The 26,755-nt window shown below is 37.4% G+C and overlaps 1 protein-coding gene across 3 annotated transcripts in view; it reads right to left on the reverse strand.

Moving 5' to 3' along the window:
* Positions 1–26,755, reverse strand: part of LOC118792952 (rho GTPase-activating protein 7-like) — a 77,623-nt gene that overhangs the window by 19,143 nt on the left and 31,725 nt on the right. Inside the window, exon 1 of one of the 3 annotated variants that reach the window (XM_036550854.1) lies at positions 2,808–2,968. The exons of the other annotated variants lie outside the window; for them this stretch is intronic. Within the exon in view, the coding sequence (XP_036406747.1) occupies positions 2,808–2,820 (13 nt within the window). The 5' untranslated portion in view covers positions 2,821–2,968. Of the gene's footprint in view, positions 1–2,807; positions 2,969–26,755 lie in introns of those variants that run through there. 3 annotated transcript variants of the gene reach the window in all.

A 26,755-nucleotide genomic window follows, 5' to 3' on the forward strand; every position in this document is an offset into this window, starting at 1 on the left:
CAATTAGAATGCTCGAAAAGCCTGTGTCCTATCACACAATGCATGTTCACTACAAACCTCTTGAGTGGGTTAGGTGCTGTATTGTCTACAGTCTTCCAGGGCCAGTGAATTACCTCATTTCCCTTTTCCTATTAGTAGGAAGCGTGTGAACTTGTTTACTGTACAGAACCATCCTGTATTGTGAATGACCCCCCCCTTTTTGTTCAAGGCCAGATAACAGAGCTGCCACGTCCAACAAAAACACGGGCTCCGGCAATTGTGTCAGCCTCAAGTTTATAGAGAGATTTTAGCTGGCCAGCAAGAGGGTAAAGAATACCTGCTCTCCCACAAATTGGCATCTGCTTATGCAATCAGAATAAAACAAATTTATTCAGAGAAATTTCAAAGATTCAACTTCATGCTGTAAAAAATCATTTCCATTAACAGACGATAAACCTTGTAATCCTAACATTGAATGGACAATGCAAGTAGGAAGGAGGGGCCTACCAACACACTGCCATGGAGGAAAAAAAAGAACAATCCAAAAACAAACAGACACCCAAATGTTCCAAACAAACCCCCCTTCGAGGGCAGGCTACTGACCATCCATCAGGCTTACATTTTGATCCAGTAAAGTCCCTACACATGCCAGCGCACATAAATCCAGGAGTGTAGTGCTCACTAGAGCCAGACCCCAGATGGCCACACAGGATGGCCCTGAGAGGTCAGGAGATCTGGAACAGCATTCTATCTCCTCAGTCCTGCTTGGTCTCACAACTGCACCAACTAAAATTAATGTCATACCCACGCTTTTTTTTTAATTCATGCATTTTTTTTTTACAACCCTGAAAACCAGCTGTGTGAAAATTCGCTAAGTCTCCTTTGCGACCGCGCCAGAGTTCAGCTACCCAGGCCATTACCACATTAGCTACACCTAAAATTACTCTTCATCCCCTCCACTCTCTGCCCACCCCCTATCCCTTCCTGTTACAGGAAACTCACAATTGGTGGCCAATATTGACTTGGGACAGGACAAGAATATTGCTTGATGTATGGCCTCTTGTGCCTCAAAGGAATGCAGTTAGCAGTTGAGCCTAGCTACACTTTGAATTTCAATAGACAGCAGCTCTGCATACAAGCAAATTAGGGAGGACTTTTCTGGCTCTTTCTGAATTTTGTGTTCTGAAACGAAGACAAATTACTCTTTTCTGTAACAATAACAAAGTAAAGAACTCTACTTAGAAAAGAGTTCAAAATCCTCTTTTAAGTTTCATTCAAACTCTTCAAGCTGAGTTCCTAATGCAACACAGTTTTACGAAAGTGGCTCATGCACTGTAATCTAAAAACATGTGTAACAGGTTACAGCACTGTTCTTTCAACACAATATTTAGGATGCTTCAGTATTAACAAGGTACATGCAAATCTACAATGAAGTAATGCAATTTTTTTATGAGATGAATTCACAATATATTTTCACGTAGTATCTCAGAGGAAAACATTATATACTGATCATATGCTCTGCAGAGTCATAAAAGAGCTCTTCAGCAGGACAGGTCACTCTGTACAGATCTGGCTGTGACCATCTGCTGCTCCCATAACAGACTGCAAGGAGAGGACACACTTGTAGGAATAATGGAAATACCTAATGCCAATTATCTACACCATGAACCAGAAAGAGGCTGCTGTCCAGATGGAACATCTAAATGCATGTCCTAATTGCTCTTTTTACATGAGTGATAGATTTACACCCTGGCCACAGTGCTGTCAGCTCCGCTCTTTTCTCAGGGAGAAAGGCAGCTGGCTTAGAGAAACTGTGCACATTTTAAACCTTAGACATATTCAATGTCCTGAAAATACTGACGACTTCAACTTCGATTTCAGAATAGAAAGATAAACGAGAGACAAGCACATCAATGCATAATCTGCAGATAGTGCAACTTTCATGTTGCTTTGGGGGATGCTGGCTGTCCTTCCTTGCCTTGCCCCTGTGGCAGAAAAAAACATCTTCAGGAGGTGTTCCTGCCCCTTGGAGATCAAAGGCATTTCTCACCATAGACAGCTTTAGCTGGGTGCATCTCCACAAACTTCAGGGAGATGCACGCAACCGCAGTTTTACGACAGTTGGAGTTTTCATTTAAATTGTTTCAGAAATTGGAAGCCCATGAAACGTATTGGTAAAAAAGTAGACAGCATAAAAGAAGGATGCACCGTACAGGTCAAAACCATTACAATCATATTAGAAATTATGAAACTGATCAATAAAACAGAACATATCGCTGAGATGCTTTTATCGGATTGGTGAATCATTTATACAATTGTGCAACATGACAGAACAAACCTCATATTCTTTAAAACTGCAGATGTGGAGGATTTTTTTGTTCCCTTCCTATAATTTAAAAGAATCTACGAAAACCTGAGCCAGCGGACTATGGTAAAGAGCGTTCTCCTAATCTCCTGTTTAACGAAGCGCGCAGACCCAGTGGTGCCGAGAGGCAATACGCAGACACTTGGAACTATTACATCGGTCTCTGCAGTTAACGCATTGCTGATTACCGGTGTAGTTTGGTGAGGCTAAAGTTTTAAGTAAACACATTAAAAGCTGAACAAACGTAAAACCAAAATTAAAAAATCGTCTAGGATAAATGAAAACTACATGATGATTCATGATAAAAGAGATTACTAGAAACAGATTAGATTATAAAAAACAGATTATTGCAAACTATTGATCAAGTGAAAAAATTGGGAAGTTTTAAAAAGAAAACGGACCTTGTGCTTAAACATTCATTAAATGAGGAAAACGAAATCATAATGCAGCTGAATATACTTACGAGTTAAGATCATTCTCGTGTTTTAAAAGTGTATGTTTTCTGTATTTTAAAAAAGTTGCACTTTAATGACAAGTCCAGTGCGCTTTTCCAATGTTAAGTCGAAACACTCATTTTATCCATCACATCGGACCAGCTATTCAGAGGGAAACTGGAAAGAACAAATCAGACCGAATATGCCACAAGTCCTCTGATCTTCACATCATTTAATCCATGATTCATTTTTCCTCGGACATTTACTCTTTTTCCACGTATATTTTTTTCTCTCTTCTCCCGGAACAAGTCGCCCTGAGACGTGGGTGAACGAATTCAACTGTTTCGCTGTTGAGGATTGGAAATCTGCAGCTGCAAAGCTCCACCTCCTTAGGCTACACCAACCACACACCTGATAGGGGAGACCCCCAGCTAACCCACGTAGCAAACCTATGATAGTAGAAAGTGTATGATAGTGCTGCAGTTTTGTCATTAGAGTAGAAACAATGAAGCGGAATGTGCATCTCTTTAAATGCAACAAAAACAGTACCGATAGATTAAATCGCATTCAACACTCTAGTTAACAGTAATACAGTAATGCGGGAACGCACACACGTACATGCATTTCTTAAAAAAACACTAATGACTACTTTAAATATTTTAAATGATATACCTTGCTAGGAAGGCAGTCAGCTTTATTGCATAAACAACTCTTAACTGTATATATAGGTACACAGCACATCAGATCAGCAACACAAAATGTCAAAATGTGTCTTATTAAATAACTACTTTAACTTGCAAGATGTATGTATTTCCATTATCAGTGATGAGTTTTGAATAGTTTTAGGTAAGCTTGCTAAAGACAACAAGGGTGGTGTAGAATAATTTGCATCAGCAAGGATATCTATCAACAAATCCAGGTGTGCCTGCTTCCAGCCCTACTGCATGTTGTATATGCACTGCTCTTTGAGTTTACTCCATGCTAAGCTAAACAAATATGACGTTGACTAAATCAGACCAAAAAAAGTTGTACGGCAGACCAGACTAGTTTAGGGCTTGTACACAGACATTACAAGTCTCAGTGAGAAAGGGCACTGTAGGGAGAAATCTGTTTACACTTTGTGCCTGGGCCATGGAGAGAAATGGAGAGACTTTCCCATACATGGACAGCAGTGCTGACGGTGGAGCAAGGGAGCCGGGTGGAAAACCAGAGCAGAAGCTCCTTGGCCAGGTCACTTCCTGGAGTTTATTTACTTTCCGCTTGCTGAATGGGCCAGAGATATTAGCTGACTAAAAATAATCTGGGGGGAAAGGTAGAGAGCAGAAGCTGGCACCTCTCCCTCTACTAAAATAGCTGTGAAACATAAAGCGTCAGGCATTCTGATTTTATATAAAATGCTGTGAGTGTGGGGTTGTTTTCAAAGAGGTCACTACTGGAATGTAGCTTGTAGTGGATTGTTAATGAACTGCCATCTCCCTCTGCCCCTCCTTCTCTACCCCCCCCCCCCCCCCCCCCCAAATGCTTGCTGGCTTGCTGCGGTTGCTTACCCCAGCCAGTTTACGGCTCCTTTTGCCTGAGGAATCCAGATAAAAAGCCTTCTGTTATCAATATGATCTAGCCAAGCAAGCTATCCTCCACAAGGAACCAATAAAAGTTACTAGTATCAGCAATAAAGCGAACAGAAAGAACACACTTTACATACAATTATAGATGTGACATTTTAGTATATTATTATTATTAGTTTTATTTAACATGGTGTCAGATTTTAACTATCAGGACTACAGCTTCTTTTCTGATTTCAAGATGCATGTATTGAGCAATTTGTCATTGTTCATCATATTTTTTTTTCTAATGAAGCAAACTATTTCACAATTAATTTTAATGTACATTTAGTATGATTAATTTCATTATTTTTGAAGCTACTATTTTGAAAACACAGCAGTACTAACTGCCAAGAAATTACATTAGAAACCATTTTTAGTGTATAAGTCAGACCAAAGAATTGCTTTGAAAAACTATTAAATCAGACAGAATATATACCCCCCCCCCACTGAGGTGAATAAGTTAAAAGACATGCAACAAGACCCCTTTCAGTTTTCATATCAACAGCAACCATGGCCCAAGGCAAACACTTCTCCCATGCCAAATGCTATGTATCTGTGCTCAGACAAGCCAGAGAGAGGGATAACCCAGAACTGTATACAAAATATTTGCGTATATATTCTAATACATTTGACAGTTTAACAATATGTATGAAAGACATCTGTTAGAAAACAGATACTCATTGGATACACCTTTGACCTGCATGTACACACAAGATGTTTTGACCTGGACTGGCCTTCCTCAGGCAGCAATGCTTGCTGTGCATATGCAGGTAATATGAATTGTTTTACTGGAGCTTATGGTGAATAAATGTAGAAGCTGTCTTCAAAAAAATACAACAGTTAATGGCGCACATTTTCCACACACATAAAGATGGACAAACATACACTTACCTTTCAGATCTTTAATTTTTTGAGGACTCATATAAACAAAGCAAAGAAATTCATTGTGCCGTGATAATAGCAATTACAGTCTTTTGGCCACAAATTTGCAGTTTTGCATCCAGCCGTAAACACAGATGCCTCACACTTCCCAAGATTCATTGTGTTGGCTGTCCAGAGGGACTCATTAATGTATAATTTTAATATCTGTCTGGGCCCAGTAAAACAATGTTATGTTCATTGCTCCTGTTATGAACAGAGTAAGCAGAGACAATCTTGATAAATGCCCTCCAATGAACTTTTAAAGACATTGTGCCTCTGTAGGCAAATGAACTGACAAGGGGCCTCAGAGGAGAAGACAAGACACAAAGCGCCTTTTTGTCTTCTCTTCCAACCTGGAAATAACTGACTGCAGCCTTGATAAGTTTCCTTTTTGATCTCCTCTTCTAATAAACAGAGATAAATATTAACCTTGTTTCATGCCCGTCTCAATCCAAAGACTATGCTAAAATAATAAGGCAGAAATGCAGGCAGGGTCTGACTTTTTTTTTGAAGCTAGATAAAAACCTGCTAGATCAACTGAAGCTATAATACTTCCCCATTAAAAACAAAAAAAATTTTTTTTTTTTTGATAATCTGATAATTCTAATAACCAAACAATACAGAAATAACCACAAATTCTATTTTGATTCTTCATCAATTCTCAAGGCAGTTACTGGGAACATTAGCCAGTGGTGGCTTCATCATTTTGAAATCATTCAAATTTGAAACAAGTCCAATCATTGTACATGTAATTCCAAATAACTGCTATCATATATTTAGGATTCAGTCTTGGATTCAATCTCACACAGAGAACCATTAAAAATTAACCCTTGTTTAACGTTGTTATTAAAAGTAAAGAGCAAACTGTGAACCAAGAGGATTTAATCAGACCCTGAGTGACTGTATTTAATCAGTCAGGAGGTGAAACCTGGAGAGAGCTATTTCTGACAGAGGATTTAATGAGATCCACGGAACCTACTGGACTTGGCTGCGTAGAAACGGAACAGGCATCCACATAGAGACCATCACTTTGACCGGTAAAATGCTTCCATTGACATGCAGCATGATGTCTTAGGGGGAAGGGTTCTATTCAGTTAAATTCCAAATGCACTTTACCATAAATGTGAGTATATTTGAGTGAGATAGATTTTTTAATTCAACCTCTAAGCTTGAAATATTGAATGAGAAATGAAACAAAAAGAATGCTTTATTAAATGCATTACTCAAAATTAATGATAGGGAATTTCAGTTAGAAGAACAGAGAAATTACCAAGATATATAGCAAGAGCTTTGGCTGGAATACAAATGTAGGTGGACAAATTCACAAGACAAGAACCAACTGCCAGTGTTCATGTTTGCAATAAAAAGGGTTCTGATCCATAAAGATAGATATATCATGTGTCTTAGGAGGTCAGCACACTGTCTGCCCAGGCAGTCATTTGATAATGCCAATGCTGAAAGACAGGGGACATTTTCTGGATGACAAAGAATCAGTGATATATTAAAGAAATGAATCATACCGAGTGAGACCTTTAGGGCATGCGCTATCACCATGCCTTGGTTGACATCATTATATTGCCTAATATGGTGATAACTCATACACTACACACTTATGTTATTATAACTAGAAAGATATGTTGCTAATAAGTGAAATCTGTGAAATGATGTATGATGGGGAAAAACAAGGTTCTTGCCACTTTATGGCTTGTAATGGCTGACATTGTTATAGAATGGCAAGAGGTTTTCATAAGACTATTTCTCGATATGATTTGAATCCATAAATTGATGATTTTGATCTCAGGACCAGGAAAAAGTGTTTCTTTCCTGGAATTCAGAGACTTTGCCTGGCACACTTCAGTACAGCTGTGTTAAAATGGCTGTTTCTAATCTTGACAGATGTCCATTTTGACACAAGCAGTTCTGGAGTCTGTCCTTGAGGGCAAGCACATGATCATTTATCTGAGCCCAAGGGACAGGATCCATAGAAGACTCAATTTTTACTAATGCACCAGCATTCATCGCTAGGAGCAGACTGTAACCAAGACAAATCAAGAGAGTGCCCATGTGATACAAAGTTGTCTCACCCAGATCATTGCAGCAAATAAAATAAATGAAACAGCTGTAATATTTGGTGGCAAATTCCCTTTAAGTAGTCAAAATGTGGTACAGGTTCTGTGAAACAAAGTAGAAATATGTGCAGTACATTCCCTTAGAATATACCGTACCTCCAAGTATATATATGGTACAGTGTTTTTTCCTGCTAAAATGGAGATGCAAGTGAAAAGGCAGATGGGATATTTAGGTGTTGCTACATGCAGAGATCTATTGATCTCTGCAATTATTCCTCAAAAATATCGATCAGAAGCTTCTGTTCCACAGCACCACACTTCATGCAATATGACATATGGGACATGATTTTAACACCCCTTTTCAGTGTAGAGCTGGAACCAGGCTAGCTTGTATGGCTCAGTTTCAGGGTGGATATCTGTTATATTTCTCTCATGACAACCTGTCATGAAAGAAATATAGTGGTGCTATATAGTAATAGTGTCAGTGGTGCTGGCCTACTTATGTACAAATGTAAAGGGTAAATTGTGTAACTTCATTGCTTCCATTGACATTGGAGCTAAGCACCAGGATGGTAACCACACACAGCTGAGGGAAGCACACTGCCTTCACTGTAATGTGGAGTCTAGTGTTTTGGGGGTGGGGAATGTCATGTGTGGACTGCAGAAAAAGTCCAGGCAGTGACCTTTGTCTGGGCAGACATCAGCATTCAGCTACAGCTAAGGTTGTATGTAAAGCAAAAGAAAAGCAGTCATGATGTGCAGGGTCGGCTAGCTTTGGCTGATAGCCTGGTTTAGGCAGTACTGTAAAAGAGAAATACATTAGACCTGGCAGAGAGCAGTATTACAGGATTCACTATCCAACCACATCAATGTTATATTGAAGTTTAAAATCAATACAGTATGCCCTCCTGTGCCATGGCTTGTAAATACTCTTTAAAAGGCCAAGGCTTTGTTAGGATGTTATCTACTTATGCAATACATTTTGCAGTGTTTTTGTTTAAATGCTTAAAAAGTCCTTTAAATAATATATTTATAAATGAACATATATATGTTAGTACTTTCCCAACATTTTCCCAAAAACTAAGATCTACAACATGTTATATAAGTTGTCATTCATTGGAGAATGAATGAAAAATGCAATGTGTCTGTTATGGAACACTTCAACTTGTATAATAGAGGGCCTGGTCAAGAAGCCACAAATATATTTTAGAAATAATGAAGCAAACAAATACTTGCTAACTAAATGAATTAAATAGAATATTTAAAGATATTCTTTGTGTACTTTTCCCTGGTAAATTCCAAAACCTTATTATTGTTCACCATAAGGTATAATTATTTGCACATTTTTTCTTTCCTTGCCACAAGCTATTGAAAACAAAATTCCAGCAGCGTTACTGTTAGACAATCAATCAGTCATGCAATAGCCATCTGTTTGTGGCCTTGTTTATTTGCTGAGCAAGAAAAAGATGATATATGTATCTGAACTACATATCATTGTGATCTGAAAAGATTGATGGCTTAAGAGACTTTATATTCTCCCCTTTGAAAAAAAGAAATTTTGAGGCAGGACTGTGGGTTATTTGAATGAATATTGATGTATTTCTACTGATACATTTGTAGTCATAGACTAGCTTCTCTCCTAAAGTAGAAATAGCATGCTGACGTGTCACGGGATTTGAACTTAGCTTGGTGAGCAGTAGCAGATGAGGAAAGTTATACTGTGACTACAAAGACAGGGTAAAAATGGAATGGAAAACAACATTCACTATGTGGAATTTTTTTAGATGAGTTGAGCCTCAGGATCATTTAGCAAGAAGGTAATAATTTGGGAGACACTCAAATCACTTTGAGGGTGGCAGAATGGGAGCTGAGAACTTGGGGACTTGTAGGGAAACAGTGAAATGTGAGTGTTAATTTAAATTTATGTGGTGCGTGAAACCTCATGAGAATGTTGAATGGTGAATGAGAATGGTTTGTTTGACAGCATGTCATCTATGAGAGATGAGAACATGGACTATTACACTTGTTGTTGTAGATTCATATTTAATCCCCGTATACACTGGTGTCCTACAAACCATAATTGAATTCCCTGTTTTTCTGTGAGTGAAATTCCATATTCTGTGAATTATAATGGACTATATCCATTATAATTATTATAATATAATTATAGTATTATAAGTATTATATAGAATTATAATATAGATGGAATATTATCTCTTTCTCTGTCACTGACTAACTGATAATCATGTCAAAACATACAGGCCACACTGAGAATTTAAGTTGGGATCAGTATTTAGCTACTCCAAACATTTGTCATTTCCCTTGAGAGATTTGTTTCACCTTCATACAAACTACACTATAGTTGACAAACATGATATCCTGTGGAACTATGCAACTTTCCAAGAGAAGCACAGCCCCAATTAATGTATAATGAACACATCAAATGTCTAAAATCTGACATTTCAGATTTAAGCAAAGGTTTCTGAGGACAGAGATCTTAGCAAGAGCTCAACCTTTCAGGTTGAATGATGATATCTAGCCAGGTTTACCTTATTTACCTGTAAGTAACTACAGTATTGCCTTAAAATGTTCATGGAATGCTTCTCTGTCAGCATGATCTACAGCTTTAAAGATGTGCAGCCCTGGCATGGGAGATACAGGACTACCCAGCTGCCAAACATGTGGCAGTGTCTTTTTGTAAGCAATAAATCATGTCAAGAAAGTCCTGAGCACATACTTTAACCATGCAAGTAATAATGTGTACTTTTTCTATCCATTCAGTAAGTATATAACACATGAAGCTCAGGTAATGAGACAGTTCAAGGGTAGATGTACACCTCTTCAAAAAAAATCATCTTTCATATCATTCCATGTATACTGGGTATCTCTGGGAAAAGGGCAGAGTTCACTGCATAGTTACAATAGTGAACATGATAAATGATAAACACATACTTGCATGAACAGGTGACAGTATATTTTAATTTTAATATATCATAATCAAAATTTGCATATTACCACAGATAATGTGTGAAATGGAATAAATAATGGCCTTCATTTCACGACAATAGTGCTTTCAATGAGTAAGTGTGCAATACTGCAGTACTGAGGCAGTTATTGATGAACATCTCTGGATTTCACAGGCAGACAAAAGAAAGAAGCCTGCTGTAACAGTAACATGAACAATGTCTTCATATAAATGCTGCTATTGTGTTCTCTGATGCAACCATTTCAGTGTCACAAATAGCTCCGGAAACAAAAACAAATCAAGCTAAGTAAATCATATCAATCCCCAGAAGCATGCAGCATCATTTGACTTCAGCACAAGATGCCTCTATTGCTTGAAATGATTAGAACAAAAACAATCCCGATAATCTACGGAAAAAACAATGTAAGACTATTCTGCCAATGCGCAACAAAATTCAGTTTGAAATATAGGCTTATGCTATATAGGACTGATAACCCGTCCACACCCCATGCACCCATGAGCCGTGTCCTTCAAAGCTTGGACATGTTCTTTTTGCATGGAGAGGACAAACAGATCTACTTTAACACCTTGTGCCAAACATGCCTTTCAGATCATTGGACACATATTTCACTTCCACTCACTTCCTATTTCCTGCAACAACAGCACAGCCTGTGTAGCTCAAGAGAGCAGGTACAGACACAGCTCAATGAATGAATTTAGAAATGCATGTGCTCTCTGATATGGTCATGTGAAAAATGATCCTAGTACTAGAAGGCTTTAAAGAGATAGTGAGACTCATGTAAACACATGTGCCTTCTCTAAGCTCTTGGTTAGCTGGAAAAAATGTGAGGTTAAAATACAACAACCATTCCATTAAGATGATAAATGCAAGATCCTCTCAACTGTGCAATACATGGGGCCAGTCCACTTGCCTGTCATTCCTGATGGAGTTGAGGGAAATGCAGTGGAAGTGTGAAAGAGTGTCTGATGAATGGATGCTGAGTTGTAAATATGGTACATGCTTAAGTACCAGTGGAGTCATGTTACATAAATGTCTTTTTGTCTGTCCTGATATTTGGACCTAATATAAGCCAACATCAAACGAAAGTGACGCTATAAAATAAGACTTCCCAGCAAAAAAAAAAAAAAAAAAGTATATGAGAAAAAAAATCTGAAGTCTGATCCGACATAAGAGTGTCATATATGTGATAACTTTACACAACAATGGTACCAAACATGGTTCACATTGCATTTTTGTAAGGAGAGGTACAAACTCAAACACAAATTGTTGTTGGTTTTTTTACATTTAATGGTGGCTGTTTTAATGGATTTGATCTGGCCCCCAAGTGAAACACTATGACACAAAGGAAGACTTCTGGCATGGTGACCAAGCAATTTATCAAATGCTGTGTTGCTGGGTCTGAGCAATTGCAGTGGGGAAATAGTTCTGCAGTTGCAACACCACTGTCCCTGTTTTAACTTGTACTGTACAGTACGCACTTCCTTGATAATTTACAACCACTCTGCTAAAATAATGATGACAAATAACAGAGTGTCTCCAGCAGCTGGCAAATAAACCACCTTCACTCTGAACGGGAGACTGCAGTTAGCTCATTAATTTTCAAGGACAACCTGACCTACTTAGCAGGAGCCAGAGATAAAATAAAATGCAAGCAGAGAGAGCAGTGCACGTTTAAAAGAGAGAGAGAGAGAGAGAGAGAGAGAGAGAGAGAGAGAGGCCTAAGCTCTGGCTGGGTAACAGAATAGACTGGAAGTTTTAATGTTGTTTGGTACTGGTGGCCTAATACTCTCTGGTGGAAGCCTGTGAATTTCCATAAAAAGGGACTGATTGGATTAAGTAGCATGCTTCCAATGGTGCAGGTGCTCAGGTAAACCACGCAGTCAGATGATGCTAATATAGGCCCCACTGCTCTTGATGCTTCTTGGACAAATTCACTGATGGGTTGAACTCCGGTCAGGTCACCACCCCAGGGGGGGAGAACAGGAACATGCAAAAGCCAGACTTCTCTAAGAAGTAGGACACCAGAAAAAGGGAAACAAAAATGTTTGAAATGGCGAGAGATTATGTTTATCTCTATAGGACAATTAAATTGTGATATCATTCATTTCTATTCAAATATCAAAAGAGTGACAATTCTGTCATCTTTGAACATAAAAATGAGTAGCCACAATATGGGCGTAGTGATTTAATAGATTCATTAAGGATATTACTCAACTGCATATCGGATGGAGGACATGTTTATCAAAATTTCATTAAAACTTAATTCATTCAAATTCCCTGGAGTACTATATAGCAATAAATTATTTATTTTGAGTCAGCTAAAATACATTTTTATTTGAAATTGCAAGTCATTAAAGTTAAAAATTAGAACAAGCATTTAATAAAGCTGCACAAGTAAAAGAAAATGTTTCAGTTTCCATGTTTAAAACCAGCAAGTGAAATTACAGAATTGATGGATGGGGTCAGCCACTGGACTTGTTTCAAAACATTCAGAGTACTGTATGAAACTTTGTATAAATGAGAAATAGCTGCCAACATAAATACCTGTGACTCTAAAATATGTAAATGTCCCAGCATGCATTTCAATTGAACAACTGTCTGTTGTTAAACTGAAACCAAACTTACATTTTTAGTTAAATTCAGTGAAGTTAATAATCTTGCACATGTAGGCAATTTTGCAAGGGTCAAATAAACTTTTAACCCATATCATGCTTCAAGACAGTTATTAGGTAATTAAAATTAATTTTCATATTTTTTCTTGTTAGTCACAGCTACAATTCCCATATTAGTCAAAATACACTGTGGGAGAGCATTGTAAATAATTTTTTATCAATGAATTGTAATCTGTGATAGTATGAATGCCCTTTCTAAAGAATAACATTTAGTTTCCATATATATCTTTCAGACAAACACAGAATAAATTTGCTTGTGTTTTGTTGCATCCTTGGTAGCATTGATGGATAAATGTAAGATGAAAAAAGTTGTAAAGCAATAAAGAAGAATTAATTCGAATAAGAAAACCGCATAGTGGGAAATATACTCATTTCAAAGCCACATACTGGAATTGATATTCATCAATCATGAACTGTATGGTATGGCTTTACTCTATATCCTTTTCTGACAGGGCAAGATTTTTTTGATGTTTCCAAACACCAGTGTGATTTTTCAATCCTCAGAAAAGGCTGTTTCATACCACCTTTACTTTGTTGTTTCAGATGAATGCTAATTTTCCACAAACGTAAGAATATTTCAGAATATTTTCCGATTACAAGATGATAGTATAATAATAGCTTACTCACACATGACTTCTAATTCACAAGCTAAGTGAAATCATGAATAATTGACAGGTGAAAACCGGTACAATGGACACCTTTCAACCCTGAAGTGTGTCCACCTTGTTAAAACCCCAGCCTCTGACTAACTCACAGAAGCTTTCTGCGGATTATTCCCTGTTTTTGTTTCATCAGCAGTTACCTGGTGCACTGTCAATATTTGGGTGGCATGTCCCAGAAGTCAGCGACCTGCAGTGCAGTTTTATTTGCTCTGGAGTTAATGAATGGGTGACAATGAACAGAAGTCAGTAAAGAGAGCCTCTCCCTAAGCCGAGTGTGCCACAGCTAAATCCTATTGTGCACATTAATACATTCCAGCTGTAACCCCCCTGGCCAGCATGACAACAGGAACATATGGTCCCAGACTGAATCTAAGGGTCTTTTTCCCAAAGTGAGCACTGTGGTATCTGCTGGTTACATGGAGCATCAGAGCAGCATTGTCTGGGAGTATCTTGAAGTGGACAGCAGATGAAACTGCCTGCTTCTTTCTTAGTGGTGATGTGGATGACAGCGCAACAGAGACAGGCAGAGGAGTACATCAAAACACTGAATAATGCAGGCTGTCCTTTTCCATTGAGGATTTGTCCAGAACTAATTTGACTACTGGAAAATGCTGCCATTAGCCCTGCCCATAATATGAGCAATATAATATGCCGTTATAAGGTAAGGTAAAATAATTGTGGCATGTTGAAAAAAATTATTTACTTGAATGTACCACCAAAAGCAAATGTGTCAACTCTGGTATGTCTACAGAGGCCAACAGTATAGACTGTTTGATTTGTATACATATAAAAACCATATGAGAGGGACATTCCATCGCTTAGTAATATGAAAAGATATCAACTGAGTGCCATGCAAAATGTGCACAGAAGTTTAAAACAAGGGATCCAGTAACCATTTACATGAATATTGCTATAAAATAAATGCAAATCAACAAAACGTATTTACACACATAATGATAATGATAAATAACCATTGCATAATTTAAGTGGCTGCAATGAAATAGATGTAATAATAAATCAGTTAACATTTAAGTTGTATTAATCATAAAAAAAAAAAAAAACTGCTTTCGAAAATCATCAGATTTGCTCTTTTCATGGTCCGCTGAGCTGCGGGAAATGCACATCTGAATATGCTGCAGCTATAGCTATCAATAGGTGGAAATTACATCTTTGTGGTACAAAATCCTGTTGTTTACTGACATCTGATTGAAAGACCCATGCTTCTGGTACACAGCCAAAAATAGAAAATGTTTCCATGTCCTGAAATGACCAAGACACTAAAAAGAAATGAACTGGAGTTCTTTTTGAACTAAATGAGAGAACTGCTGGTCATGCAAAAATATAGGCGGACTTTTGTGGATCCCACTTTATATTCACTGATGATGTATTCAACACATTTAAAGCAACAAACCTCTTGTGGACAACAGAATAGACATAAAGATTGAACCTGAGAAAATTACAGTTATTCAGCACAGACAGCTTAGATGGCCATTATTTGTATTTTTTTTGCCAGGACGTGTAGTTAGAGGCGTGTTATGGCCCTTATATGTAATGTTTATACTTACACGGCAATTGCTATAGTTCCACAGAAACAGTGAAACAGTGAAAACGTGAATCTCTGTATATTTATTCAATGCATTCCCAGACACATTTGCCATTCCTTGAAAATTCTAGCTTGTCCACATTCTTACATTTAAAACTGTAATAAGAAAGTGGTTCTCAGCTTCCATTTTCTTTCAATTTACTTGGTAAATTGTAGACAGCAGATGCATCAGAGAAGTACACAGGAGAAACAAAATCAAAGAGAAGAGTGGCTCTCTCTCATTTAGTAAATTAGGTATTGTATTGGTATTGTATATCACTCAAAAATGTAAACACTGCTCTCATGTAGACACAGTTCTTCATTGTGAAATGGCATTCTATACTGGAGGGCTTTCACTTCTTATGAGCCAGGAACACCTTCCTAATGAAGTGCTTCATACACATGAGACCAAATGAAGCGCAGACCAAAACTATCACAGTGACAATTGTGTGATACAGTCCTACATGCCCTAAAGGAGAATAGTAAACAGGTCTCAAGTTATATTTCAAATACAGTATAGTTTTAAGCAACATAACTTGGGTCATTATTTTTTAATGTTCAAGTCACTTGGTCATACCTTGTTTGGACTGCAGTATATTAGTATATTATATATACTGCTTTGAATTTGAAAACAATCAACCACATAGCCATTACAATGGAATACTCTACCACTGACACTGTGTTTGTCTTGTCTGTTCTTCATAAAAAACATCATTTTAAACAAGGTGATTAAATACATGACAGTGACCCAGAGTCAATCAACAGTTTTTTTTTCTTTAAATATGTACTCCAAAGAATAATCCTTGAGCCAGCCCCATGATCTTTGAACCTCATCTATGTATGCGAAAAAGCCTGCATTATCTTGTGCTATTGAGGTTAACTTCACGATTGACCCCTGACTCATGGTAGCTTTTCTTTGAGCAATCTGGGTGGGCAAGAGATCACAACCATTTGGGGAAACAATATCTCTCTTGTATGAGCTCACGATTCCTACAAGCCCTGAGAAATTTAAAACATACACTCTTCGTAATTATGGGTAGCAGTATTGCAGTATCACTTAAGACAGAAATAACTAATAGACGAGCCCCATGCAAGTGAAACAAGTGGAAACATTTGGAAAAACTCTTAACTGAATAGCCTTCATCACATCTGTTGCAATTGCTTGAGAAGCCAGGGGAAGGATGAAATCTGTTTCTGACCCACAAGCGCAGACACACTTATCAAAATCAATGGTGTGTGAACACCAGAGCATGCTTTCAAAACTCTTTTTGATCTTACAGTCTTTCAAAAACATATGTAGTCAATCTAAACGTTGCTAAATGTTGTCTTTGTTAATGGTGGTTATTTGTGTGATGCCAATGAGAGGGAGGGAGAGTGAGATCCGTTATGGATACTAAACGTGATGAATAAAAGAATTACATGTTAAGAGTCTTCCTTAGAAACTGAAAGCATAGGGTTAGTCTGACTGCGATGTCTTTTAGCTCACAAAACAAATAATAAATAAATATGTAGTACATAGTAAAGCATTGCTTTCATGATGTAATTTGTTTGATGTTTTTTGCAGTGATTCACAGCCTCTGGCAGCCTGTGGTAATGCCCTGCCTAAAAGGAAACAACGGTACATGTGGCAGCTGCCATGACTGCCCTTAATGTGTTTATAATGCTAAGTACCATTTTACAAATGGCTCAGCAACCCCACACACTACTGGCTGAATACGAATTACTCACCCTCTACATATACCGCTACAACTCAATGACACATAAATAGGTACATTGATTTGAAATAGCTAGAAACCAAGCAGCAATGCTACATGATGTTTTATTGTGATGCATCCATCAACACTATTATGTTCTTATTGTGCAATGTAGGTAGTGCATGCTCTGGATCTATGTGAAATATTTGTGAATTTCATTCTCCAAAAATATATTGCTGTCAAAATATAAAAAACAAACTGAAAATCCAAAAGCAGTCTGCTGATTGGAAAATTATAAAATGTTATTACTAATGCAGTTGCTGGTTGTGTTCTCATTAGTTATAGCTACAACACATAAAGGTAAACATTGTGACAGTGATAACTTTGAACTGAGGTAAAATAAACACTTTAAGAATCATCCAGAAAGCAAAGTTTGAGGGTAAGCTGGGCGTAATTATGCATTTTATATTTCCAGGGATCAAAGTTGGCTACTTGGTAAATTGTAACTTTTTTGATAACATGGTTGGACAAGCAGATGTATTCATCACTTTTATAACTTTTTTTTTTGTACAACAGCACTCTGTCACACTTCTTGTCTCACCCTGTACACATTATCTAAAACCTGCAAGCAACAATTAATGACAACAAAGCAATATGCCTGCCATTTTTACAAGATTCCACTGTAGGTCCTACTAGTCGATTATTTGAAGGCAAAGAAAATGAGACGATGATAACAAGCATGCCATGGTTATAAGTGAAGTGACTACACAGGGTGGAGAAAGTCCAAAGAAAGTCCAAATCTATTTCAGCTAAATAACTCAACAAACCATTTTTGTTCCTTTGTTTGTTTTCTACACAGTTCTACATGGGCATCTTCCGCATCAGAACCTAATTTACATGGACTTGTCATTTGCCTGAAAACATTATGCAGAATGTCAGGGGTGATGTTGTTAACAGCAGCATAATGGTAACAGTGGCATAATGTTAACAGCGACACATAAACAATCTTGCTAAGCCATAACATTTAGAACCTTTAGTCCATGAGCTTGAGACGTAATGTACCACCCATGCAAAAAAGTCTAAGGGAGTTACATCTGGAGATTTTGTCTACTGGATAGCATCTTGGGTTACACGTTGAACTGAAATAAGTGTATTGTTCACATGAAAGTTTGGAGGAATTCAACCAGACATATTGGACCAATGTGTGTGAAGTTAACAGAAGAAAAAGCTCTGGTTCCATATCAGTAAAACTGTGGCATTAAAATTCTCAATTGTATTTATAACAAGATAGAAGCGGATTGACTTAAGCATTAACATTAGTGATGTCAGTTGCGTTATTATAGTTTATGGACTGTTGGACAAGAAATGATATTCAGACATAAAATATTACAAAACCCCTTGATTATGTAACCACTAATCCAGATCCGACCATGTTTCTTTTATGCTTCCTCTCTTTAATGATTATTAAAAAATTACACAATATTTTTATGAGTTAGTCTGTACAGTCATTTTTTTTTCTGGCATGTACAGTATAATTAAAGATGAAATATTCATTAACTTCATAGTCTGTGAAACTTGCCACAAATAATTCTGAGCAATTTGAGCGGAATACTGTGGTCAGTTGCAGAGAGGAAACGCAAACATTCATCAGACAGACAACTCAGGAAATAAAGGAAAAACAAATCACCCTGCCATAAATAATTAGACAAATAAACTTCGCCCGGAGGTTACAAATTGTAGAATTTTTAACCCTTGGATTTCACATATTGTGACACATTGACAAATACCATGTTGAGGAAAGACTGCAGGGGTGGATACAGGCACACCTTGGCATTATTACACCCTCCATGAAAGCTCTGGAGGTCAGTGCGAAGCAAATCAAAGCTAGAGTGCAGCATAATGAACACTGTGACCTCTTGCTGCTGGCCAACAAAACCTCTTTCACCATGTACTACTCACAGTTCCTTCTAGGACAGCTGATTGTCCAGCTCCCTGTGAGGAGGCCACGCTACTGGCTAACCGACTTCCTGCTCAAAGACTCAGTGGGATGACTTAATCCCCTTACCTCTGAGATCCTCAATTTCCGTTTGACCAGGTGGCACACCCCCTCTGCTCCAAACGGCCCCCTTCTCTTACAGCTAACCGGCGCCTTGAATAGTGCACCACACTGTCTATGCCAATAACGAAATAATGCAAAGTTTGGCCTCGCAGGGTCAGCATGAAGAGCAGAACTTTGCCTGACTGTGGACTGACATGTCAAGGAGTTGGGAGAAGTCAGTGTTCAATGCATGGCGGGCATGGAATTTGACTTCCAAAATTGCCCTTCCCCCATTGTTGTGACCCTCATTCAAAATAATGCTCCCACATCCGAGGATGAAAGTGCAAGCATGAGGAGGGGCAACGTATGCTTTACTGACAGTCACTAAACAGTGCACATTATAAGTGGCTCAAAAGATAAACAATCTTTATCATTATACCAATGTCCTGTGAGGAAGAAAACAAGGGGCGGAGACATCAGCATAACACAACACCGCCTACATGTCCTACAGAACTCACAAAGGAGTCGAGCATGCTATCTGGTGGAGGTTATCTTGCTGGATTGGTCGTAGTCTGGGTAAAGGTCAGCCCGAATGATTCAGCAGATGGTAACCACTGTCTGGCCCATACAGAGTTAGATTTGTCCACTCTGCACATTGTGTCCCTGATAGGAGGATGTCTCAGAACTCATTCACTCTGGCTGGCTGAGACTAAACAAATATTAGCAAGTCTGAGCAATCACTGTTTTCAACCCACTCGCTCATTACTACACTCAGTAATGCTCTGTAATAAAATGTTCACAGGCTGTTTTTCTGTCTATCTTTCCATGTTTTATCAGTGTAATATTTAAGCAATTCTCTCTCATTTCTGTCATTCTATTAATAAGGTATTAATCATTTTAGACGTGTAGAGTGATTTGGAAACAAAGCAAAAACTAATCATGAATAGGACTGTTCATGATGTTTTGTATGTCTCCAAAGTATTCTACCAAAAGTACACATACTTTCAAGAAAGGATATTTCATTTTGCGTAGCCAGTGGGAAAAGCTATATTTCCCCGTCCAAAGAACTGGTAACTCTTGAAACACAAAATAAAATATCCATACATCTTCCAAGGTGTGAAAAAAAATTCACATGCTTGTCTTAGAGATCTCACCTCCTAGGGAATAAGAACCCTATCATTCTATGAAAACTAACAAAACAGAATAATGTTTGGATGGAGAATGTTCACAGGGAGAAAGCATGCAAAAGCACTGAACTGCTCATGGCAAGAAATATTATCTGAATGCATCTTATATTAACTAATTTCCAGGATAACACAATGTTTTATTTAAGTCAATAATATAAAAATGGTAAATGGGGAAAAAGTAACACCCCCCCCCCATTCCAACACACACACAGTGAGTGGTGGTCTGTCAGAGGGGGTGGGGTGCAAGAACTGGTTTGTTTTAAGTTATTTAGGCTGTTGAAGATAACCAGAATTATTTGTACCATTGTATAACCTGGAAGTGAGAATGGAAGCTTTCAAAACTGAGGGGGGTGGAAGTCTGAGCCTGAGAAGAGCTGAAGCTGGAGAGCTATAATTAGAAGAGGGCAGCAGGGGGTCCCGTATCTGGCACTGTGAAGGTGTGTAAATCATGACAGACCAGGAAGGTGCTAATGCATTTTATATTTTTATGATTAAGCTGCGATGGGACACATTAATGACACTCTGCACTTTCATTTTAACTGTTTGTAAAAACTAAGCATTTTCTTAGCCAATATTTTTTTATGGGATTTCCACAAATATTGGCTTGGTCATATACATACACAGAGACAGCAATGCATACAAATTGATTTTAAATGGACACAAATTCCTGGTTGTAAACTCATGGTGTTTATGCACCGTGCATGTAAATATAACATGCACTCAGTTAAGGGATTGGGCCTACCACACACACTCTACAGCACAGGTAAATATTTATCTCAACTATATGGGCTGCCTCCTGAGATGAGCACTTTGGTAAGTTCAGCGCTCTTCAGTCAGAGCTGCACTCCTTGTGAGGTCAATTGATCACTTAAATAACTATTTTTTCACTACCAGTGTTTGGATGAAAAAGGGCCTTGTCCTTGTCCTTGTCCGAAATGTCATGACACCAGGTAGGGGTGATGCAGTGAACGGTATTTGGGGGTATTTCGGGGTATTTGGGGATTCTACAAAACATTAAGTCATGTGAAGCCAAACAGTGAAAAAGGAGGGGTTTTCATCTGTCGGATAGACTGGAATGTGGTACATAGGGTTAAAGACCACTTTTATTTACTCTGTAGCTGAGTCCTCTTGTTACCACGGCCTGCCGTGTTCAGACTTGTCCGTAACAATAGGATTGTTTACTGTCAAACTGTATATGAAATATGATTTCTACAAATGCACATACCAAGGCCAACACATTCATCTAGGCATTTCCCTCACTCATTTGGCCATATTTCTTCCTCATTGTAGTAGCGTTTGACAGCTGACTTCGGAAGGAGGGTAAGTCGCTTTGGGCGCCCTCATTTTTCCTTGCCAGAGAGGCCCGTGGCAAGGTAAAGCAGGGCTATGCATTATACTTCTATTACTCACCTGGTGACATGTAAATGGATGTCTTTTTGAAAACAGAGAGATGAGCCACAAGCAGTCATTGGGTTGGTGACCTCACAGACAGCCTCATATATTAATTCTTAGCATGGATGTGTCTGGTTAATTAGAACTTCAATGGCAAAGATATTTTAGAGTAGGTGTTGTAAATAGCACTTCTACATGCTTTAGCTTCGGATTCAACAATAGATGCTCAAACCACCATAACTGATTCATCTTATGGTACACCAGTAAAGCAATCATTGTACCATTTAACATTAGCACCAATGTAGTTGCATGACTCTAATCACAAGTTATCAAAAACACTACAAGCATGATCTAACATGAGGAGTAAACAACGAAAGCACAGAGAGATTCGTTCTCTCCTTTCCTGTAAATCCTAAACCATCCATTAATTCAAATGCCAGACTAGATAACTGCAACAGCATGTGCCCACGATCTGTGGCTTTCACATGAAAAAACCACAATCTTATGACTTTCAGATACAGAATGCACTTCAAGACGTAACATGTTTGGGTAAATTAAGGACCCTCTACCTTCACAAGCGATGCAGCTGCAGGATGTGTCAGTTGAAATGAGAAATACAATATTTGTTAGTTGCCACTCAAGAGGTTTTGTGTTTCCACATTTGAAGCGATGGTAACATACTAGACTTTTGAGGTACCAATACGGGGCTTGAACAAGTTGAGAAACTTAGTTATTTAACTGCTTGAGAATGTAATGTCAATGTGTATGTCAACAGCTAAGAATGCAATGTTCTCTTGTTAAAATAAATTGCATTTATAATCATGTAATGAGTGATTATTTTCAGTACTGTGTCAAATGAACAAATGCATTTCTTTGAAGATCAAACAGTTCATGCACCATGACTGTTCTCAGAAGTGGTAAGTAATGTGTTAGTGCCCTGGGACAGAACCATTCATTTCTTGAAATTGACAGTCCTTTAAATTTGTGAACAATTTTCTAAAAGAAAGAACTAGATTTCTGTAAAATATCTGTTTTGCCTTTAACAAAATACAGTTATATCTGTAAAACACAGAGTAATGTCAATACATTAGCTGACACTAAACCTGAAAATGGCAGCAGGATATTTAGTTCTAGAAAGTATCCCACATGTCAAATCACATAGCAAAATTGGCTTGTCAAATCACACAGCATAATTACTGCTGACATTTCTGTGGACATTGCTTTCTTGTTTCCTCATGCCTGAAGGGTTGTTGATTCATTGACAAATGTTTTGTGGTCCATAAAGCAATAAACCATGCAATACTTTTAATGAAAAAATGTCCATCTGGAAAAAAAGAATAACAGCAGTGAAATTTCTTAATGGTAAAAAAAGGTAGAACAGAAACTTCAGCGTGAATAAAACAGCTTTGGTGTCTTTAATGTCACCATTAATAATAATCATTTCTGTGACAAAACATATAAGCAGAAATATCTTTGTTTGGAGGTGGGGAACACTTCATTTTGTTACATTACATTTCATTACATTACATTAATTTAGCAGACTTAGCCAGAGCTACTTCCACTACAATAGAACGTAAGTTTATATGTTCAAGTTGAATGAGTAACAGTGTCAGACCAGGCTAACAACACTCCCAGACCAGTGAATGTGAGTATAACAGCCCTACCACAGGTTAACTTGTGCAACCTGTCTAGGCAACAGAAGCCAAGTGTAGAACCATATATAAGCCACTAGATCACAGAATCCAAAATGCATCACATTATTACATGTAAAAATAAACAGCAAAATTCATACCCATGATATTCTTGCCCAAATTCAAGTACAAACAGACTAGCAGTGACAAGACAAGGATAGTTGTAAGTTGGCTCAAAGCAATCAGTTTTTCCTCCACTTCTTGTTTTACACATGAATGAATTAGATATCAGAACACATATGCACCACACATAGACCAAAACATTCAGTCCTAAATGAAAATGTAAGTGAGTGGGCTTTGGAACATCTGGAACATATGTCTATGTTTAAATGGAATGTTAAGGTTTTAATTACTCCCTGAACTCATTACCACCATAACTACAAAACAGCCACAGTCCTTTTAATCATTATTAAAAGCATCACTGCAGGCATCTAGATACTAATGAATGATTACAACAAATACAGAGAGATTAAATGTTTCCTGTCATAATTAAGAAAAACACATCTGTGATTAAAAAAGATAAAACGGTAATTTTTTTTGGTTTTATTATTCACACTAAATACTAAATAACTAAATAAATGTATCTGTGCTATTACTTATTATACAGTGTTGTATAAACTGTAATTTTACAAAAAGCCCTATATCTTTTTTAAATTTTAGTGAGATAATACAGAGATGGTTATTGCCACACAACAGACATACTTCAGCGCCCGCTGAACACCTGGGAAGATTGTACTGAGAGTGATGAGGAGGCTGTCCAAAAAAGGAGTTTGCTTCCCTGCTGCTCTTTTTCAAAAGAACACAAAGACCAACAAATTGCTTCTACAAGAGAATGTGAATGTCATTGAGTACCACAGTGTGAATAATTGGATCTGGATACCACGGTCAGACTAACAGATGATAATTACATTCTCCAGTTATACAATGGCTACCAAGAAGCTAGCTATTATGTCTTTTGACTCAAAATAAAGACATAATTTGGCAGTGAGGCTGAAGCATTTTTAGTAAAAAAAAAAAAGATGTAATTAAATTGTTCTATGGTAGTCAAGTGGATGCAGAAAGAGGAACAGGTTGTTCATATATAATGTCAAGATGCATTTCATAACATAAGCCATAATTATGACCATCTCATATCATCTAAACATCTACAAGCATCATTTCCAGTGCAAATATAATTACATATGGACTCAATTTGCTTAGCACATTGCGCTCAATTATCATGTATCAGAAACATGTGATTTTTGTATTTACACGACTTTCTGTCATTATACTGGTGCAGGCATGTTCACATTCCAATATGAGGTTTTCCGAATACCCCTTTGGCTATTTTGCAACAGATTTAATCCAGATGAGTAGACTGCTTCATTTTTTTTGTCTGTGAAGCATAGCTTGTACAGTAAGTAGGCCCAGAACATTTTTATGCATGTGTATATTTTTGATGTTTCATATTTTGGGGGAGTAGTACATAAACATGAAGAAGACATAAACATGGCCATTAGAAGAATGAATTAAACCCCACTTCATACATCTGGCCAATGGTGGATATTGCGATTAATGAAATGATGATAAAATTAAAGGGAAAGTTATAAATGCAAGTGACACTATATATTTTTACATATAATATGTTGCGCTGACACATGAGTGAGGCTAATCAAATGACACAAACCTTCAGATGTATTTAAACAAACTAAAATGTATGGATGAGCTTAGCCTTATTATACTGTAGCCTGATGAAGTTGCAAGTGGACACATACAGTTCCACAGATCAAGCCACAATAACTCATCTCATCTTTCACGTTTTTTTTTTTTTTTTTTTTTACTTTCAAGTACATCAAAACACACGGTGATGAACTTAACTGAAGTAAAGTTTAACTAATTGTTGAAGAATATAAGATTCAAATCGGAAAAGTCAAAGCAAAGTCTTTTAAAGATGATACAGTTTCATCATCAGCATTTGCAATTAACGTCTGGAGGATGATCAAACAGTCTGCTTGCCTTTCCAGTAAACACTTTTAACTTTGCAGATCAAAAGGAGAGTCAATGAAATTGATTTGTTACATATAAAGTGAAGCTATGTCCCTGAAATTTGCGGAGAATGGCTGATGCAACATTTGAATGGCTGATCCAACATGAGTGGGTTAATTCTGGACCTTGAAAAATAAAGATGCAGATATGGTTGAAAGGGTTGAGGACAAAGTGAATAAGGTCTTATACACATGTATTCTCAGATTCTTTGTTACACAGAAACAAATATTGGAATTGCTGATGAGCACAAGCTGTTGACTAAAATTACTTAGTGTTGCATTCAAGGTCTAAGAAGAGACTTAATACTGTGTTCTAATGTAAGCTTTTCTCATTTTGTGACTTCCTCTCAACAGCTATACATTTGGTCTCTATCCTAATGACACCACAACTGTAGAAATCTCACAAAGAAAAAATCCATTAATGAGCTGCATGACCATCAATATGTTATATCGTACTACCACAAAAATATGTATGAGCCAAACAGATGTATTTAGACATATTTACATACATACTGAAATTAATTAAGTATCACAAAGAGAATCTCATCTCCATTGCAATACCTGGAACATTTTTTTGCCTACAGAAAGTTTAAGGATTACATTCTTACATTGGGACAGGAACTAGCCTCACAACTGCCTTGCAGTACCTGTTCTTCACTATATCTAAAGAGACGTAATTATAATGACAATTTGATGAAAGGGTCTAATGTCGACTGAGGTTTGTAGCTTCAGTTCTCCTAAAAACATTGGTATTCTTGTTACATCATGTTTACAATGTGTAAACAATGTAAACAACACAACAATTGTGTATTTGTATGAACATAGCAATTAGGTGAATATTTCTAAGAATAAGCAGCAAACATTATTTCAGTCACAATAGGGTGTACACAGTAACATGGGCTTCAGACCCAGTCATTGTCATTGTATTACATGTGATGTGAGTAGATGGTTTATATATATATAATTACTCATAATCATAATTACTGGCAAACACCAAACACTACCCTACATAAACAGGTGTATTAAGTACGATGATATATTTATAATGCAAAGGCACTGTGTTGTGTAAGTGCAGCATCATTGGATAATACTGAAAACCTTTAAAAATCGTACCTTGTTTAACATTAAACACATACACAAACATGCATGCACGTATATTGCAGTAACTTTGCTAGCTATGTGTAAAGAATAGTTCAGTTTGCTCAAAGTAGCTACAACAAAATATACCCAGTTAGTCATTACATAGAGATTCTCAGAGATGCAGAACACATTGGCAAGTATTCAGAAGGCCACAGTACACTTGGACCTGCAACAAATTGGACAATAAGACCCTTATTATTGAAAAACAGCACAGGAAAGCCCAAGTGCACTGTGGCCTTGTGAGTACTTATAGATTTGTTCAGCATTATGGAGGGCAGTGTTGCAGATAATTTTGCGCTTATGAAACACTCTAT

This window comes from Megalops cyprinoides, chromosome 18 (genome assembly GCF_013368585.1).
Source record: "Megalops cyprinoides isolate fMegCyp1 chromosome 18, fMegCyp1.pri, whole genome shotgun sequence".
Lineage (NCBI taxonomy): Eukaryota > Metazoa > Chordata > Actinopteri > Elopiformes > Megalopidae > Megalops > Megalops cyprinoides.